The sequence below is a fragment of the Neofelis nebulosa genome, chromosome 6 (genome assembly GCF_028018385.1).
Source record: "Neofelis nebulosa isolate mNeoNeb1 chromosome 6, mNeoNeb1.pri, whole genome shotgun sequence".
NCBI lineage: Eukaryota > Metazoa > Chordata > Mammalia > Carnivora > Felidae > Neofelis > Neofelis nebulosa.
In genome coordinates, this window is record NC_080787.1 from 143,570,773 (window position 1) to 143,589,514 (window position 18,742).

Below are 18,742 nucleotides of genomic sequence, written 5' to 3' on the forward strand. Positions count from 1 at the left end.
GCCTGTTCTTGCTTTCTTGTGGCTTAGCAGTGTGTCAGCGTTCTTAGGGCTTGCCGGGCCTTTTATACTTTTTACTTCCTTCTAATGGCTTTGTGTGTTTTTCCCTCTGTAATTGACTTACAGGTGACACAGGGCAGCTTTGGTGCAAGAGGCAATGAAGGAAAGCTGAATAGGCTCAGAAGTGCTTCAGGCAGAAAAAGAAGAAAAGAGACTTTGAACGGAGAAAGAGGCTATTTACTTTGACTCTCTTTCATCCTTCTAACGGTGAGGGACACTCACTGTGAAGGGACAGGATAGTTCGACTTCTGCATTTCGTCCAGTAGGAAGGACCCGGTCGCTGGTAGAACAAATATCCCAAACTACAGGCTACACCTCTGTGATCTTTCCCACACTCACCCCTCCTCAGTCTCCAAAAAAAAAAAAAAAAAAAAACACCCCAAATCAGTTACCTGTCTAAAGCGCGGCTTCCAGAATTCTGTAGCTGGTATCGGGGCCCCAAATACTTAAGGCGACTTTGAAAAGTTTTGTTAAGTAGAAAGTCATCCTCAGGAGAGAGATGAAAGTTCAGGACTTTCACAGTAACAAAGTTATTGCTTTTACAGGACTCGTCGTACACATTTCTAGAGATATAATGGATCCGCAGACGTTTCGCAAGGCCACTCCAGCAGCCCACAATGGGTTTAGAGCGCTCTGTGTGCACGTGGCCTGTCACAAGCCTTCATGTCACATCATTCCTGGCACGAACCACCGTACTGGACTCAGCCACCCCCACCTCGGAGGGCCTGGGTCTGAGCGACACACAGAGCTGTATTCTCTTTCGAGCACCACCCACGCTCTCTGAAACTGGGCTCCTCTTCGAATTCTGCAGAATTGCATTGGACCAGGTCAAGGTACTCTGGGGTCAGAAGGAAATGGATCTGCGCTGCTTTTGGAGAAGCAATCTCAGAAAAAGAAATAAGAAAAGCTACCCATCGACTTTCCCAGGGGGGTCCACTGGTGCCCCCCCCCGTGAGAGGCTCCTATCTCATGGCCTGGAGAGTCATCTCTGAACACAGGCAGAGGATACCTCCACAGGTACAACCTCTATTTCTTCAGACCCCACATCGATTCCCCAAGGATGGAATGGGGCCAACAATTTTTTATTTATTTCCTCTTCAAAGAAGGAGATTGTACCTGAGGACAGAGTTTGATGATGTGGTGAGGCAGAGTAGTTGGACACTGTGAGCCCGTGAGTCCTCTAACCTGTTTTAGACTCCTGGCTTCACCATCCCCATGGTGGGTAACTGGGGGCAGGTTATTTACTGTGAGCCTGGATGACCGAGTACATAAAATGGCAGAAAGCCCACCACCCTCTAGAGCAACAACCTACGGGATTATGGTGAGGGTGAGAGAGCCTGTGGTCATGGAAGCACAGTGTCTAACATGTGCATTAAGTGCTCAGACCTGTCAGTTGAGACCCCTGTTCTCTTCCCTGTTGTTTGGAGGAGCTTCCAGAATGCATATCACATGTGTATATTAGAGAGCAAAGGGAATCATTGGCTTTACTTGGGGGGGGGGGGGGGTCTGTGTTCCCATGGGTCACTTGTGAATTATAGAGGCAGTGATCACTGAGAAGAAGTGAAACCATGCTTTATCTCCAGCGCCAGTTTGTGAATATCAGCATTGATTGTAGGATGTGGTCCAAAAAGAGGAACCCCTTCACTGGCCAAGTGCATTCCAGGCTCTGCATGTGCAAAGCCCACAGGAGGCATTTTATGGAGTGCCAGCGTTGACCTTGACCTTGACCAAGGCCTCCACCCAGGAGAAGGCCAGTGGGTTACACTGTGACCTCGCCTCCTTCCGGACAGCGCCCTCTGTTCCCCACTGTTATGAACTGGATGTTTGTGTTGTCTCCAAAAGTATAGGTTGAAACCCAATGTGATGGTATTTGGAGATGGGGCCTTTGAGAGGAGGTTAGATTTCGGTGAGGTCATGAGAATGGGACCTCCAATGATGGGATTGGTGTCCTTCTGAGAAGAGGAAGAGACCAGAGCTCTCTCTGTCTCTGTCATGTGAGGACACAACCAGAAGGTGGCCATCTGTAAGCCAAAGAGGCCTCCTCAGAACCCAATCATGTGGGCTTCCTGATCTCGGACTTCCAGCCTCAAGAACTGTGAAAAAAATAAACATCTGCTGTTTAAGCCACCCACTCTATGGTATTTCTGTTATAGCAGCCTGAACTATATGCTATATGCTCAGATACCCATGTGGTACAAAATACAGGACCGTCGGGGCGCCTGGGTAGCTCCGTCGGTTGAGCGTCCGACTTCAGCTCAGGTCATGATCTCACGGTCCGTGAGTTCGAGCCCCGCGTCGGGCTCTGCGCTGACAGCTCAGAGCCTGGAGCCTGCTTCACATTCTGTGTCTCCCTCTCTCTCTGCTCCTTCCCCATTCATGCTCTGTCTCTCTCTGAATCAAAAATAAATAAACATTAAAAAAAATTTAAAAAAACAAAAACAAAATACAGGACCGTCAGAAACTCTAAACAACTAGGGTGACAGAGACTTGCTACTGAGGGAATCAGTACCATTTTCCAAAAAGAGAGTTTTTCTCTCCAAAAAGATAAAGACTGTGGCTGATTAGAAAACATAAATAAATGTTAGTTATCCTCAAAAAGTGGTAGCTATTATTGTCCCAGCTTTTTATTTTGTTGTCGTTGTTGTTGTTGTCGTGAAGGTCCTCTGGATGAATATAATCACAAACAAATTTTGAAGCAATATTTGTTCTTATTGAGAAACTTCCTTAATGTGGCTTCCATGTTCCATTTTAAGGAAATATAATTACAGAATAATTTTTCTGATTAACCATTATAAGACGGAGGCCAGTCTTTGTCAACCATTTTTAGTCTCCAAGACTTTTTCTTTAAAAGATCTTTAACGTTAATTATCTCATGGCTATGCTACTGCTTTGCCCCATGAGTGAGGACTCTCCTCGTTTGTGCCTCCATTTGTTCTCGTTATAGTTCATATGACTTGTTGGACAGCCAAAATGTTCATTAATAATAAGATCATTATATAAATTGTGAGCTATCCATACTTTGGGATGCTCCGAAGGCACTAAATAAAATGATAGTCAAATATCAGACAAAGGGCTAGTATCCAAAATCTATAAAGAGCTCACCAAACTCCACACCCGAAAAACAAATAACCCAGTGAAGCAATGGGCAGAAAACATGAATAGACACTTCTCTAAAGAAGACATCCAGATGGCCAACAGGCACATGAAAAGATGTTCAACGTCGCTCCTTATCAGGGAAATACAAATCAAAACCACACTCAGATATCACCTCACACCAGTCAGAGTGGCTAAAATGAACAAATCAGGAGACTATAGATGCTGGAGAGGATGTGGAGAGACGGGAACCCTCTTGCACTGTTGGTGGGAATGCAAACTGGTGCAGCCCCTCTGGAAAACAGTGTGGAGGTTCCTCAAAAAAATAAAAATAGACCTACCCTATGACCCAGCAGTAGCACTGCTAGGAATTTACCCAAGGGATACAGGAGTAATGATGCATAGGGGCACTTGTACCCCAATGTTTATAGCAGCACTCTCAACAATAGCCAAATTATGGAAAGAGCCTAAATGTCCATCAACTGATGAATGGATAAAGAAATTGTGGTTTATATACACAATGGAGTACTACGTGGCAATGAGAAAGAATGAAATATGGCCCTTTGTAGCAACGTGGATGGAACTGGAGAGTGTGATGCTAAGTGAAATAAGCCATACAGAGAAAGACAGATACCATATGGTTTCACTCTTATGTGGATCCTGAGAAACTTAACAGAAACCCATGGGGGAGGGGAAGGAAAAAAAAAAAAGAGGTTAGAGTGGGAGAGAGCCAAAGCATAAGAGACTGTTAAAAACTGAGCACAAACTGAAGGTTGATGGGGGGTGGGAGGGCGGGGAGGGTGGGGGATGGGTATTGAGGAGGGCACCTTTTGGGATGAGCACTGGGTGTTGTATGGAAACCAATTTGACAATAAACTTCAGATATTGAAAAAAAATGATAGTCAATCACTAAGTATTGACGCTGAAGGCACGCTGAGCCATGTTATATAAAGGGAAAAAACAACAAAACAAAGTGCACATCTCTGTCTCTCCCTACCCACATCTCTGTTTACGTACGAATAAAATAACACCGTGATATGCACATGGGTGGGTATGCGTGCGCAGATGCATGGAGAAGCAAGGGAATGAGACACACCCCCATGTTTAATGGTGAACCCCTTAGAGAACAAAGTGGTGGTGGTGGTTACTTTGGGGAGGAAGGCCAATGGAGGGAGATTTTTGACTATTTTATTTGAATATTTTACAAGGACATTATACTCTCGTATGGCTTGTGTGGTTAATAAACCACAATATCAAAACTATTAATAGTAGTCACTATCCCACAGGGCAAGGGTGAGTCCTGATAGGGGACTAAAGTCTTTTATGGCTGTCTAGGGAACGATGGGGGGGGGCACGGGTGTTTTCTGGAGAGGTAAACGTGGCCTCGTGTGTCCCAGTTCAATTTATTATAGCACTGTGAGTGGTTAGCAGAGGTGATCAATTCCAGGAGTGGCCAGAGCTCCAGTGTGAGGAAAAGGGAAAGCAAATAATTTCTCAAACTAAACAGATTAAATTAAGTGCATTTTTCATTCATTAGAAAAGAGAGCAGGCCCTCCTTTGTTTTATTAATATATTTAAGTAGAGTATGGATTTTTGCCTTTCTTGGCCGCCTTGCCTGTTCCCACTGGCCCATGCTGTCTTTTTATTTGAATTATCTGTTTATTATATTAGGTTAAGAACCCAAGGCCATCTTGCATGGGACACACTATAAATACCCATTATCATGGTTATGTATTATTGAGGCGATGAAGGAAGACAATTTATGAAGAAATGAGATTATCTCAGTTTTTTGGTAATCTATCTTATTATAGTCTGAAGATTACATATGCAGTTAAGAAAATGAACCAAATCTTCCAGTTGGCCGTGCTCTCAGCCCTGTCTACACGGCCGTGACATTAGGGAAACTAAAATGTATAAGCCAATATATTGATGCCCGCAATCCCCCCTTCCCCATTTGTACACACCTATTTCATTCATCATTTTGACAGTTTGCACAAGCAAACTGTCCTAATTTTTTTCAAAAGCTCTCTTCACAAATCGAGTGCGATGTGGAATTAATCATCCCGTTAGGCAGGCGTTGGAGGACATTCATTGCCAGGGGGTATTTACACGCCCAGCACTCAGCTTCCCTCAAGTTGTATCAGGGACTCCTCAACCACCCACACCTCCTCCCCTCATCCCGAAGATGTGTCCTGTGCCTTCCACCAAGTGAAGTTTGACTCCTACTCCTGTGTTGAAAACACCTCTTTTCACATATTACAGCCTTTCCCCATTTCTTTCCCCCCTGGCAAGCCATCATTCTACTTACTGTTACTTTGCCTTCTTGGGAAATTTCCTCCCAACTCCTTCTCCCCCTCCTCCCCACCATCTTTAAAAATAAAAGATAGTTAGAAAGAAAATTTAAAACCCCGGCTTCAAATAGAAAACGCTACACACGATCCTAAAGAAGCAGCAGGCGTCCTATTGGCTATTCTCCTGCATTTAACTTAGAAGTTTTCTAGAATAACGTGGCAGAGGAGAAGGGTGAAGAGATGACAGTTCGCAATGGTTCACAACCAACAAAACTTTCGGTTTTGTTATTACTGTAGATTTGCAACGTCAGGCTTGCATGTAAAAATGTATGCCTTTATGCCAACCGGTCTTTTATACAGGGAGGAGGAAATCCCATCTCATTGCAGTTAACCATCTAGGCTTAACATTCCAGCTCAGAACCCCTATGCTGCATTTTCCCCTTTCCTTACTACAGAAGAGAACAATCTGAAAACTCTAGTCCAGATCTATAATTGTGAGGACGCTGTTAGATAAATATGTACTGCTGTGCTCCCCTGCACTTAAAAATTATATAGATGCTGACAGTTTCATGGAAAGGGTATTTATACTTCAAAAACATGTAGGCGGCCCTGACAAATATTAGTTACATAAGCCTAATGATAGTTGTACTCAAACAAGCACAGAGTGGCTTTAAAACAGAAAAACTTCTTTAAACTTCTGCTACATGTAGACTCTATCTTAAGCATAAGGATCTTAAGCATAATTTGCAGCCTAAACTTTCAATAGCATGAAATCTCACCTCTTGCATAAAAGAGCCTTGATGTGGAAATTGGAAACACACGGTCCGATCCTGATTCAGCGGTTAACCAGCTGGGGGACTTCAGACAAATCATTTCCTCATTTCCCAGTCTAAGTACAGACTCTGACCTTTCATGGTCATATGCAAAGCTGGGAAGTTAAGACCTCTCAAGTTATTTTGTGATTCTATGCTTTTAGCTTTCTTCTGCCATATACCATTATTCTGACCTTTATTTTTGGTGGACTATTGCCCCAATATTGCCCCCAGTTTCTGTAAGTTATAAAAACATCTTTTTTTATTTCCAATCCTTTGGCTTCTGTTTTTTTTGTTTGTTTGTTTTGGTTTTTTTGGGGTTTTTTTTTTGGATGGAGACCAGTGACCCTGTTTTATAGCTTTGTGGTAACTGCTTAACCCTCCCGCTGAAACAGCCTTGAGAAACCCCAAACACAGAGTCCAGAAATAACAATGAAATAGTGAAGGAGGCGGTGGTGTCAGGATTTTGTGGGTTCTTATAAAAATTTTTCCTATTTGTAGTAAAATAATTGAAACATATTATTTGAATTATAACATTACTGAACAGATAGCTTTTTTGGTTAAATAAACATGACTTAATCTTCGTAAACTAGGATTTTATCAAAAATGGCATAGAAGCCATTTGTTCATTCGTTTTGGCCTGGAGACATTTATTCACTAGGTGATTTATTAAAAAATTATAGCGTGTGTGTGTGTGTGTGTGTGTGTGTGTATCTCATTATGCATATCCAAAGAAGCCGCACTCAAGGAGCTCGGAATCAGGGGAAATGAGATCCTTTGTGAACGTGACATAAAAGCATAAGGCTAATGAATACTGAGAGAAGGGTGGGGTGCTCTAAGTCCGGTGTGAGGAAAGAGAGGCATGTCACATCTGTATCCAAGGGCCTGGCACATAGTAGGTGCTGAGTAGTTGTTCACTGAGCGAATAAGCCCACGAAAGTTAGGCCCGCCATCACCATCTCCATGTGAAACATAACATGACCTTTAGTGTCGGGAAAACCACGAAGGAAGAAGCTGCCTGTATGGGTGAGTTGTACCTGGGAGACAGCAAGAGGAAAGAGAAAGCTTAGGGGATTGAGAAATCCTCATAAACCATAACAAAGCATTGTTGTGAGGCCCAGATAAATAGAAAAGTAGCTGTTTCACTTGTTTTGTACCATAGACTGAATGTCTGCGTCCCCCCAAAATTCATATTTTGAAACCTAATCCCCGAAAGCGATAATATTGGGAAGTTGGGTATTTTGGAGGTGATGTGTTTATCCAGGAGGAACCCTCAGGAGTGAGACCAGTGCCCTTATGAAAAGGACTCCAGACTTCTAGACTTCTGTGTCTATTTTTTTCCTCACTGAGTCGAGAACTGCGAGACAACAAATCGGACTCTCGCTGATGAAAAAAGAAGAAAGGACTACAAAAAGCTCCCTCACCCCCTTCTGCCAGGGAAGCTATAGGCTAGGAGACCGCCATCTGTAAGCCAGAAAGCAGGCTCTCATCAGACACCGCGTCAGCCAGTCCGTTGACCTTGAACTTCCCAGCAGCCGGAACTGTGCGAAATACGTTTCTGTTGGTATCGTGGGATAGGAGCCCCAACAGACTAAGACACTCTGTTGGAACTTACTGTGGCAGAGAGGAGAGGCAATGGGCTTTAGCAAAAGAAGAGTCTGGATTCGGACTCTCCTTCTACTATTTCCCAGCTCTCTGTGCTTTGGGTTCCTCAGGACTAAACTGAGGATGTCACTTATCTGAAAGAGCAATGATGCCAATTTGATAATACAAGCTATCGTTCCTATTAGCTTTGCGATCAGCTTCGATTTTCTCATCTGTAAATGGGAATAAAAATGATAAGTTCCTTAAAAAGATGATGTGAGATAGTATGTGTAAAACGCCTAACTTCCCACCTGCCAGGTAGTCAAGGCTTGATGGGTCTAAGCTATTAGTAGTAGAAGCCACATCTTTGGCAGTGATAATGAACTTTTATATCATTCTGTACACATTTACGTTACATTCTTCACACATTACATTATTTCCTTGTCTTCTTTGGTATTAAAACTCCCCGTTGGAGATGGGCCCTTATTTCTCCATTTCGCAGATCAGGAAACCCAGTCAGAGAGGTGACTTGAGTCACTCAAGGTGATGCATTTAGTGAGGGTGCAGTGAGGCTGGGGCGGATTCTCTGGCCAGGAGTCCCACAGTCTGCCTATAACACAATGGTGGCAGTCATATCTACCATATGTTGGTCATGTCATGGAAAGAGCCAGATGGATCTAATCGGAATCCTGATTCTGCCTTTTACTACCCATGTATTTTTAGGGAACACACTTTGGTTTCTCTAACCTTCAGCTTCCTTATCTGGAAAACAAGCTTGGTATTATCTACTTTATAAAGTTGTTGGGAAGGTTATAACCATCAAATGAGAAAGTGTAGGTCAAGCACCTGTCATTGGAAACTCACGAAATGATAGCGAATTCTATTCTTATTTCTTAGTTGGGAAAGCCCCAACTTTAGAGCTCTTCTAGTCTCATACTGCCCCAGTGCTTTGAAGAATGCTCTTGCTCAATAAATGCTAGGTGGAGAAGGTTTCCATGGCTAACTAAGCTTGACAAAAGTGGGTGAAACAAAACCGAATGAGGTTCTCTTCTATAGAACTTATTTAATAGGGCAAGAAATGATGTGAATCTCCTAGAATGAGATTTGTAGCACTTTAAGTTCTTATGACCACAGAGTTCTCTTTTGTGGGCCATATCATAAGACTAATGTTCATATCCAACTATGTTAGACAGACATGCTAATCGAACTAAGTGAGTTCCTTTGACAGGTGGGAAAGTGTAGCCAAAGTGTGAACCAGACAAGTGACAGAATCAGGACCGGAACCGGGCTCGCTTAATATCCCGAGTCCTCCTGAATTGACACCCCTCGGCGTCAACATGGCTCCCTTTCTCCTGCTGTTCTGGTGTCTACGGCTGGGCCTCGGAGGGTTAAAGTATGGACAGTCTCTGGGCAGGACAAAGGAAGGAAGGTAATCATGGAGGTGTCTAGTCAGAGAACACATCAGACATGACAAAAGAGATTCTGAGCTTGGCGATATCAAGTAAGCAGGCCAGTGAGTTCCAACCGTGGCATTCTTGTTAAGGCTACGAGTGCACGAAAGGAAGATGTTGAATTGCATCCTGCAACCATAGTATCAGGCCAAAGAGACTAAGGGAAAGGCCTCCTGTTAATATCACTAACTGTCGCCCAGTCACAAAGCCATTTGCAGCCTGTCCATATTTTACTGACATGAGCAATTACATGTCCTGTAATGGCAACGAAGCAATAAAATTTATGTCTTGTCATCTTTAACAAGATTAGACATAACCCTTCTCATAAATGTAATACCGAATGGAGATTTTTAAGAACATAAGTATAGTTAAGGATCCTTGAATTTATCCCTCATAGTTAATTAAAATCCTCCCCAGGAATTGGCAGATGATAGATAGAAGGATGTGGAACCTCTTAATCCACGTTAAGTGTGAACTAATGATTTTTTCCATACCTTGCTCAGCTTCAGCTGGGTGTGCGACTCACATTTGTACCATATGGATTTCAGGAGAGAGGCGAAGGGAGTGACCCCTATTCCTGCAGCAACGCACACGCTCACTGGGTAGTGAAACACGTCCGTCAGTGCGGTTCCAAACGGCCCGTCCACCGCCAGCCTGCAATCACAGAATGTGGCCTCGGTGACGTTCAGCCACGACGCTCTCGAAAACAAAGCCATCCTCAAGCACGGCTCTTTGCAGGATGTTTGTAACTGGGTGCAGGGGGGGTTGGCTCTGAGCTTGAGAATGTCCTGTCTGGAGAGCCTAGACTTAACATGAGGAACTGGGGGCCTGGACTCACGGGGGGACGACCAGACAGGCCAGCCCAGGTGCATTCATGGTAAGACAAAGCCTGACTTTTCTGGCTTGAGCCCACTCCTCTTCCACGTGGGCTGCTCTTCTTACAATTTCTAGAAGCTTGTTTTGGCCCTGGTAGAAGAGGCCCTCTCTTCTCCTCGCCTCGCCTCGCCTCGCCTCTCCTTTCCCCTCCCCTTCCCTCCCCTTCCCTTCTCTCCTTTCTTCCACCATCAAAGGAATAAAGCAGAAGGTGGTTTAGAAGTCTTATGTGTCCTTTTACTAACATGCTTCTTCTCTATTTTTACTTATTCAGTCCCACACCTTAGTGCGTTCATATCATTTTCATCTAATAGAAGCCATTCATTTGGAATAAGTATAATTTTGAGATCATTTGTCAGGTATGTGGAACTTCTAAAACTTGTTGTTTCAGATTACGTGAGCTCAAAATCTGTGATGATCAGGCCGGGAACGGCACTGACGTTTTGTCTTTGCTTAGCAAGTTTTTCTTGGTAAGGATGAAGCATATTTATTGAATAAATACGATTGTCTTTAACATGGTCCAGAAGAGACTGGCCCCCGGATTCGACTCCATTTCTCAACACCAGTTCTCCACACTGGCTTTTCTTTCCTTCCCCAAAATACACAGTACCCCCCTCTGCCACAGGGCCTTTGCATGTGATAATCCAAGTAATCACTAGGAATACTGGGTCCCAATTCCTCCCCTCTCCCTGTCTTGGTTCATAGTTACCCTTTCATTAGGTCTTCTCTCAATCATCATTTCCCTGGGGGAGCTTCGTGGATCCTTTGCACTAAGGCTAAATCCCCTCTTATATACTTTATAGCCCCATGTACCCCTCCTCTGTAGTCTGCATCACTGTTGTAGTTTTACAGTTTTTTGGGTGTGTGCGCGTGATTTGATTTGTGTCTCTCTTGATCACGAGACAACAAGTTCTCCAGAGGGAGGGGCCGGGTCTGTCTTTGCTCACCACTGCATCCCAACGCCTGGCATGCTCTGTGGCATGGAGCCGTTCAGTAACAATTTGTTGAATAAATTGTAAAGGGAATGTTTAAAATATTTCAGTCAGCAGAATATATTAAATAACCTCAACTATTCCAAAAGCACACATTTACATATGAACAGAGATATGCTAATTAAAAGGCTTCTAAGTTATTCATAACCATTCCCTAAGGGGTGTCTGTAGAAGGCACCCGAGGTTGGCCCATTTGGGCTTACTTTGTGTTCATGAAAGTTCAATTGGGTTTTATTTTTAAATATTCCATATGCCAGACCTCCTAATAATTCAAATTAACTCTCTTCAAGTTAATCTTAATTAATAAGGCTTTATTACATATTGATTTATGGAAATGGAAGAATAAAAATAAAAGGTCATTAACCAGAAAGGGTTAGTATCTCAGCCCACTGTAGATTATTTTATAAATAATTAGATAAGGGGAATTGAGAGAGAAAAAATGAAACTGTCCAAGGATTAAAATGTCTTACCGTTAATTGTTTTTATAATTAGTTGTATTTGGGACTTCTCTGACACTGATTTGAAAAGATAACAATTAAACCCAAAGAAGAATTGTGCCACACAATCCACAGAAATACACAATAGATAAATTCCTCATAATCAGAATTGTGCATCTAAGCTGGAAGAGGCAGGAGAAAATATTTAGTCCAACTGCCCTGATAATATAGTCATCCTTCCTTCCACCACCCTGACAGCTGATCGCATTCTGCTGTTAACTTGCAGGGGGCGGAGGGGGGCAGTTCAAAGCAATAGACAGTTTTTCGCACGACTCACCGACCTCTGTCTTCTGACCACACTCCCGAGAAACGCGCACCAGCTCTCTTCCCTTTCTTGTCTCAGGTCTTTCAATGGTTGATGGTAGCTATCGTGATGCCCTGATTGTTCTTTTCTGGACAAAAACGTCTCCATTTCTGGAGACCTCTCGAAATCCTGAATCAACTCTCTTTGCCCAAATTCTTGTTCGTCGAGTTCACCCAGCTACTTCCTCTTCGATCTGGATCCAGAGTTTAAGGATGCTGCTTGGAAAACGATGAGCCTTTCCGGCATCCACACCGTGCGGTTCCTTGTTGCTCTGATCCGAGGCACACCCACCTGCCTCATCGACCTCCACCCTCGACTCTCTGAACCCATGGCCTTTGCTCATAGACACGTTCTCCCTGTGGTCATTGCTGTCATGGACATCTCTGCGGTCAGTGACCTTTCATAGTTTGCTAATAATAATAGCCAGCCTTTTTTTTTTTTTTTTTCTATGCGTCATGTTAAGGGCTTTTAAAGGACTGTCACCTTTAAACCTAAACAAACTCTTAGGTACTACGATTATCATCTTTATTTTACAGATGGGGAAACTGAGGCACACAGTGACATGTACTCTCTAAGAGCATATGCAAAACTGGGCTTTGAACCCAGGCTGTCAGAACTGAAATCCTTGGCTCTAGGAAGCAGGTTAGTCACTGAAATCTCTACAATCAACTCTGAGAAATTCCTCCGTTTTACCTCAGAAGGCAAAGTGCTTTAAAATAGCTCCCATTCTCTTCCCTTTTCCTGGGCACAGAATAAAGAAGTTTCCCAGCTCTCTGTCTAGGTTTGCTTCTTGCCTGGGCCTCACAGATTCCTCGGGCTGGTTTAAATCCTTTCTGGGGATGCCTGGGTTGCTCAGTCCGTTAAGCGTCTGACTTTGGCTCAGGTCATGATCTCACGGTTTGTGGGTTCGAGCCCCACGTCGGGCTCTGTGCTGACAGCTCGGAGCCTGGAGCCTGCTTCAGATTCTGTGTCTCCATCTCTCTCTGCCCCTCCTCTGCTCATGCTCTGCCTCTCTCTCTCTCAAAAATAAATAAACATTAAGAAAAAATTTATGGGGCGCCTGGGTGGCTCAGTCGGTTGAGCGCCGACTTGGGCTCAGGTCACGATCTTGCGGTCCGTGAGTTCGAGCCCCGCATCGGGCCCCTGTGCTGACAGCTCAGAGCCCGGAGCCTGTTTCAATTCTGTGTCTCCCTCTCTCTGACCCTCCCCATTCATGCTCTGTCTCTGTCTGTTTCAAAAATAAATAAACGTTAAAAAAAAAAAATTAAAAAAAAAAAAAGAAAAAATTAAAAAAATGTAATGATCAGGTCATGATCTCACAGTTCATGGGTTCCGGCCCCAAGTGGGTTCCATGCTGACAGTGCAGAGCCTGCTTGGGATCCTCTGTCTTTACCTCTCTCTCTATCACTTCCCCACTTTCGTTCTCAGTCTCTCTCTCTCTCAAAATAAATAAGTAAACAAACTTTAAAAAATCCTTCCTGGGTCCAAAGTAGTGAAAAATTATACTTCTCCCTCCCATGTGTTTGATTCAATTCAAAGACAAAATAACGTTAATAGATAAAATCGAACAAGGAAGTCCAGTAAAATTCTGATTCTTCATATATTGAAGAGTTAGACAAATATGCCTACATGTGTATAGAGGCAGAGATCAGTGAGTTTAACAAATGAAGGTTAATTGCACTGTTTCCAACAACTCGTTTTTATTCCTTCAATAAATATTCATTGAGTACCAACTAAGAGTTAGGGCCTATTCTAGGCACTGAATGCAACAAAGTGAGCCAAATGGATAATGTCCCTTTTCTTATGGAATTTCCATTCTAGCGTGGGAAGATACCTGGTAAACAGACAAACGAGCAGATATTTCGTGTGTCAGGTGGTTGATAAGTACCATGTAGAAGAATGAAGCAGGGCACGGGACAAAGTGGTTATTGAGCTTCAGTTGGGGGTCATTGTCTCAGACGGGGCAGGAAGGAAACACCTCACTAGGAGACATTTGAACAAATGCCTGAGGGAAGTAACGGAGCAGCCAAGCAGAGATCTGGGGAAGAGTGCTCCAGATGGAGGGGATAGAAGTGGTAAAGGTGATTAGAAGAGAAAAACAAGAAGGAAGCCTGGAAGAACGGCTGAGTGCAAGGTGGTGGTGGTGGGGGCTGTGGGAGGAGGCAGGAGGTGGGGCCGAGAAGCCCAGGGAGACCTGGGGGGGGGGTGGGGGAGAGGACATATCATGTTGGGCCTTGAGCTGACGATGCACTCCACAGATAGAAGGCATATTGACTACCGAGAAACATGACTGAGTTCTTGTTGGGGTATTGGCTGAAATGCCAGCTGGTGGGCGAAAGGGAAGGTTGGTTGATAGACCAGGCAACTGTATACACTAACAGCAGAGGCCAGGCTAGAGACAGGATGAAAGCATTGATCTGGGCAACACCAAAAGGAGGGCAGGGACGTTCTGTGTGTCTAGTTTTACTCCCGATTTTAGGCCTTTGCACTGCATTCTGAATCTTACAATTCTGCTACATTGCTTCCTTTCCATGATTAAAAAAGAGAAGGTCTTAAATGGAGTAGTAGTTAGGTACTGTCAGCTGATTTGTCTCCAGAGATGATGCTTATACAGTCAAGCCTTGGATGGCGAGTAACTCGTTGGGTGAGTGTTTCACAAGATACGCAAACATTTCTAGTTTGATAAGCTAGTGATGTCTTGCAGTATGAACAGTATGTGACACTGCATGTCACATGATCACAACTGAGCTAATAGGTCTTGTGTCTCTCTCTTTCTCTTCACAACGATTTTGGGTGATCGTCTCCCATGCTCAGGGGCTCGGTCTCAGGCTGTGGTGTTTGGCAGAAATCCTTGATGTTTCAGAACATTGGACAGTGCCCACAACTGGCACTGGGGTATTTTTTGTCAGTTCAGAGTCCCTATGGACAGTCCTTTGCTTTTCCATGCCAGGGTAAGCTTAGGAACGCTTTGCTTCATTGTAGGTCATTGGGTAGGTTCTTTGTTAAAGTTGCGTGAAAAGAAAAGGATCCCATTGAGCCAACAGATAGCAGTGATTCCCTTAGTGATAATGAAAGTCGTCCTACACAACGACCCTCCTCTCTCTTGTCTCCCTCACACCAGCCACGGAGGTTTTCAAAGGTACGTACAGGTTAATCTGTTTATTATTTTTTTTAATATTGCATGTTTTCTTTGTTATTTCGTATTATGTTACAGTATCGGAATCATTTTTACATGAATATTTTTGGGTTGTGGAACCCGAATAATTGGGTTGGATTTCCATCATTTCTTATGGGGAAATTCGCTTTGATATACCCGTGCTTTGGATTATAAGCATGTTCTGGAACGAATTGTGCTCGCAGACCGAGGTTTTACCGTACTTGGTTTGTTATCACACCATTCTTCGGTTCCAGGCTTTGAAATGAAGGCATGTGACTCTTCCTACCTAGTGAACGTGACCAAGCCCAGTGCTACACGGTTACAGTTCAGTGTCTCACGGGGAGGGGGGGAAGAGGGACAATTGGCTAAATAGGTTCTGAGCCTTACGTTTATTCTAGTGCCTAGTTTGCCACCTGTAAATATTTGTTAAAATAAATGAGCTGAAGCATCCCTATTGGGTCCAGGTATTCGTTAATTTCTTCATTACGTATTTACTATGTACCCAACACATATCAGACACTGTGCCAGGCATCGGACATATAGGCAGGGACAGACAATGCCCTGCCCTCCAAAAGTCCCATCCTAAGTGCGTCCTGACAGCATTCGCCACCTAGTTTCTTATGCCGGTGGCTCCTGCTTGGTGGTTCCTGACACCATCCAAGGATGGCGGAGGCAGGAATCTCTCTTTCTCTTTTTTTTCCTTTTTTTTAATTTTAAAAATTTCTTTAATGTTTATTTATTTTTGAGAGAGAGAGAGAGAGAGAGAGAGAGAGAGAGCAGGAGAGGGGCAGAGAGAGGGGGAGACACAGAATCCGAAGCACGCTCCAGGCTCTGAGCGACCGGTCAGCATAGAGCCCGACGCCGGGCTCGAACTCACAAGCCATGAGATGACGGCCTGAGCTGAAGTCAGACACTTGACCTACTGAACTACCCATGAGCCCTGAGAAGAGGGAATCTTTTGATGCGTCTTTTGAAATGTCAAATTCTTCCAACCGTTTTTCTCAACATTTTTTGTGTGTGTCCCTGTTTTTCGGGAGCCTTAAACGTGGGTTTTGCCTACTTATTGGGTAATCCTGCTGTAAGAGTGGGAATCGACTTTAAGCCATTGTTTGCTAACGGAGGCCAAGGCCTGGTAATTTACGGTGGGACTTCGGTCTGGTGCCCAGGCCTGTCTGAATAGGCTGTCATTGTGGGTTGAATTGTGTCTCCCAGCTGATATGTTGAAGTTCTAACCTCGGTGCCTTAGAACGTGACCTTATTTGGAAACAGGGTTGTTGCAGATGTAATTAATCAAGTTAAGATGAGGTCATACAGGAGGAGGGTGGGCCCTTCATCCGATATGACCAGGATTTATAAGAAGAGGCCACGGAGACACAGTCACGGAGGGAAGAACACTGTGTGATGGCAAAGGCAGAGGCTGAACTGCTGAAGGCTGCAAGCCAAGGAATACCTTGCATTGCTGGAAAACCCCCAGAGGCCGGGAGGAGGCAAGGGAAGATTCTTCACAAAGGGTTTCAGACGGAGCTTGGCCCTGCTGTCACTTAGATTCAGCCCCGGAGCCCCGAGAACTGGGAGAGAATACGTTTCTGTTGTTTTAGGCCATCCAGTTTGTGTTCCTTTGTTACCACAACCCTAGGAAATGAATCCACGTGCTACTGGTGTTCTTTACCCTTCTCAAACCCCGCCCCCCGTGCATCTCCCTTGCAGCACAACGAACTCCTCTGCGTGCAGGTTGATGTTGATTCCATCGGCCCCCCCGGGGTCCTAGAAAATGGAAGCAGCGCCTTGGCATCTCCGTATTTCTGACACACGGTGGAGGTTAATTGACACTTGTTGTATACACACACGCAGAACTGACTGAATGAAGGGGCACAACTACCTTTCTTGACTCTCAGATCACTTTGTCCTTCTGTGAACTTCCATCTGTAATTGTTTAGCACCTTCTCCAGTGGATGGGGCCCACCGGATTCATTCTGACCGTGAAGTGTCCTCTTTATGAAGACCAAAATGGCAAATATAATTTAAAGACCTCCGACTGTAAGAGCAGAAAAATTCACAGGGCTTTCTTACTCATCACAGGCTGCATATAATTAGCCAAGGGTGGTTTTGGAGCTGAGGAAGCAAAATGCTCCTTCTTCCTGGATCGCTGCCTGCCTTTGTTGAACGTTTTTTTGTTTTTGTTTTTTTTAAAGAAATGTACTTGCCTCTACTGGAAATCTACTAAATTATACTTTTTCTATAGGTTCCCAAAGTTAAAAAATGGGTTAAAACTTGCCCTTCTAGAATAAAGATATTGCTGGGTTTGGTAAGCACGTCGATGCACTAAAATGCCTTATTTGTTCTACAATTCTAACTTGTGTGTAAAAAAGAAACAGGCTCTGACCTTGGCAAGCTCCAGGACTCCTTCCGGGCCTGTCCCCCTGCCCCAAAGGCCTTACACAGAGCTTCCGTCCAGTCTCCTGCTACCCGGATGTGCACACTGAAGAAGTTCTCCTGAGGGGCCGACGTGAGGGTGAAGGGGTGCCATTCCAGCCACGATATGGACGGGCACTGTATCAAGACGTATTGCCCCGGCGCCATTTTAAAGTTTCGCTTTTTCATGTGAAGTTCTAGAACTCCAGATGGGTGGCTCACCACCTAAATCAGAGCAAGAGAATCATTTGTTTTTTCTTCCCCCCTCAGGTTAAAGAAGAAGAGACTGGCTTTTGCTCCATCAGACGTTTTTAAATTTTGAAATCAGCTCTTTTGAGGTATAATGTACATATGCCATTTGCCGTCAACTTCCAAGGATCTTGGCCATCCCTTTCATATCTGGCTGGGCAACTCTAACAAGCGTGACGTTCGTCTCCTTCGGGGTGCTGTCGGAGATGTGGGTAGCTGCACCCCGGTGCCATGTGGTGTCTGGCCTGTGACTTTAGGTCTCAAATGGCCAAGCTCTGGGTAGCACAGTTGAGCAGACCAAGAGTATAGAAGCTAGCCTATCAGCCATTGCACTTAATTATGCCTTGAGTTCTTAAAATACTTACAGAATTATCTCCGTGTTTTTAAAATGTAGGTCTGAGTTTGTTACTGTTTTCAACAATTTGTACATTTTCTCAATCTCTGGTTGATTAACCCTGTGATTTTTTTCTTTCTTTGCAAAAAAAATTTCTTAATGTTTATTTTTGAGATGTAGGAAGACAGGGCATGAGTGGGGGAGGGGCAGAGAGAGCAGGAGACGCAGAATCCGACGCAGGCTCCAGGCTCTGAGCTGTCTGCATAGAACCTGACACAGGGCTCAAACTTGTCAACCACGAGATCATGACCTGAGCCGAAGTCAGACTCTTAATTGAGCCACCCAGGCGCCCCAACCCTATGAGTTTTTTCATTCTAGGTGGAAACCAATCTTCAAATTCACTGTGAAATGTTTTGTTTTGTTTTGTTTTAGTTGGGTCTTTTCCAATGTCCTGCTTAGGCTCTGAGTTTTAGGTGGACTCCTCTTACTGCTTTTTTTTTTTTTTTAAGTTTATTTATTTATTCTGTGAGAGAGAGGCAGAGAGAGAATCCCAAGCAGGCTCCTCACTGTCAGTGACAATCCCAACGTGGGGCTTGAACTCACAAACCACGAAATCATGACCCCATCCAAAACCAA

General features: G+C 44.2%; 1 protein-coding gene across 1 annotated transcript in view; it reads right to left on the reverse strand.

Moving 5' to 3' along the window:
* Positions 1-18,742, reverse strand: part of NOX3 (NADPH oxidase 3) — a 62,626-nt gene that overhangs the window by 18,999 nt on the left and 24,885 nt on the right. Inside the window, exons 9-10 of the mRNA XM_058735757.1 lie at positions 17,495-17,748; positions 9,783-9,942 (exon numbers count right to left, since the gene is read on the reverse strand). Of these exons, the coding sequence (XP_058591740.1) occupies positions 9,783-9,942; positions 17,495-17,748 (414 nt within the window). The remainder of the gene's footprint in view (positions 1-9,782; positions 9,943-17,494; positions 17,749-18,742) is intronic.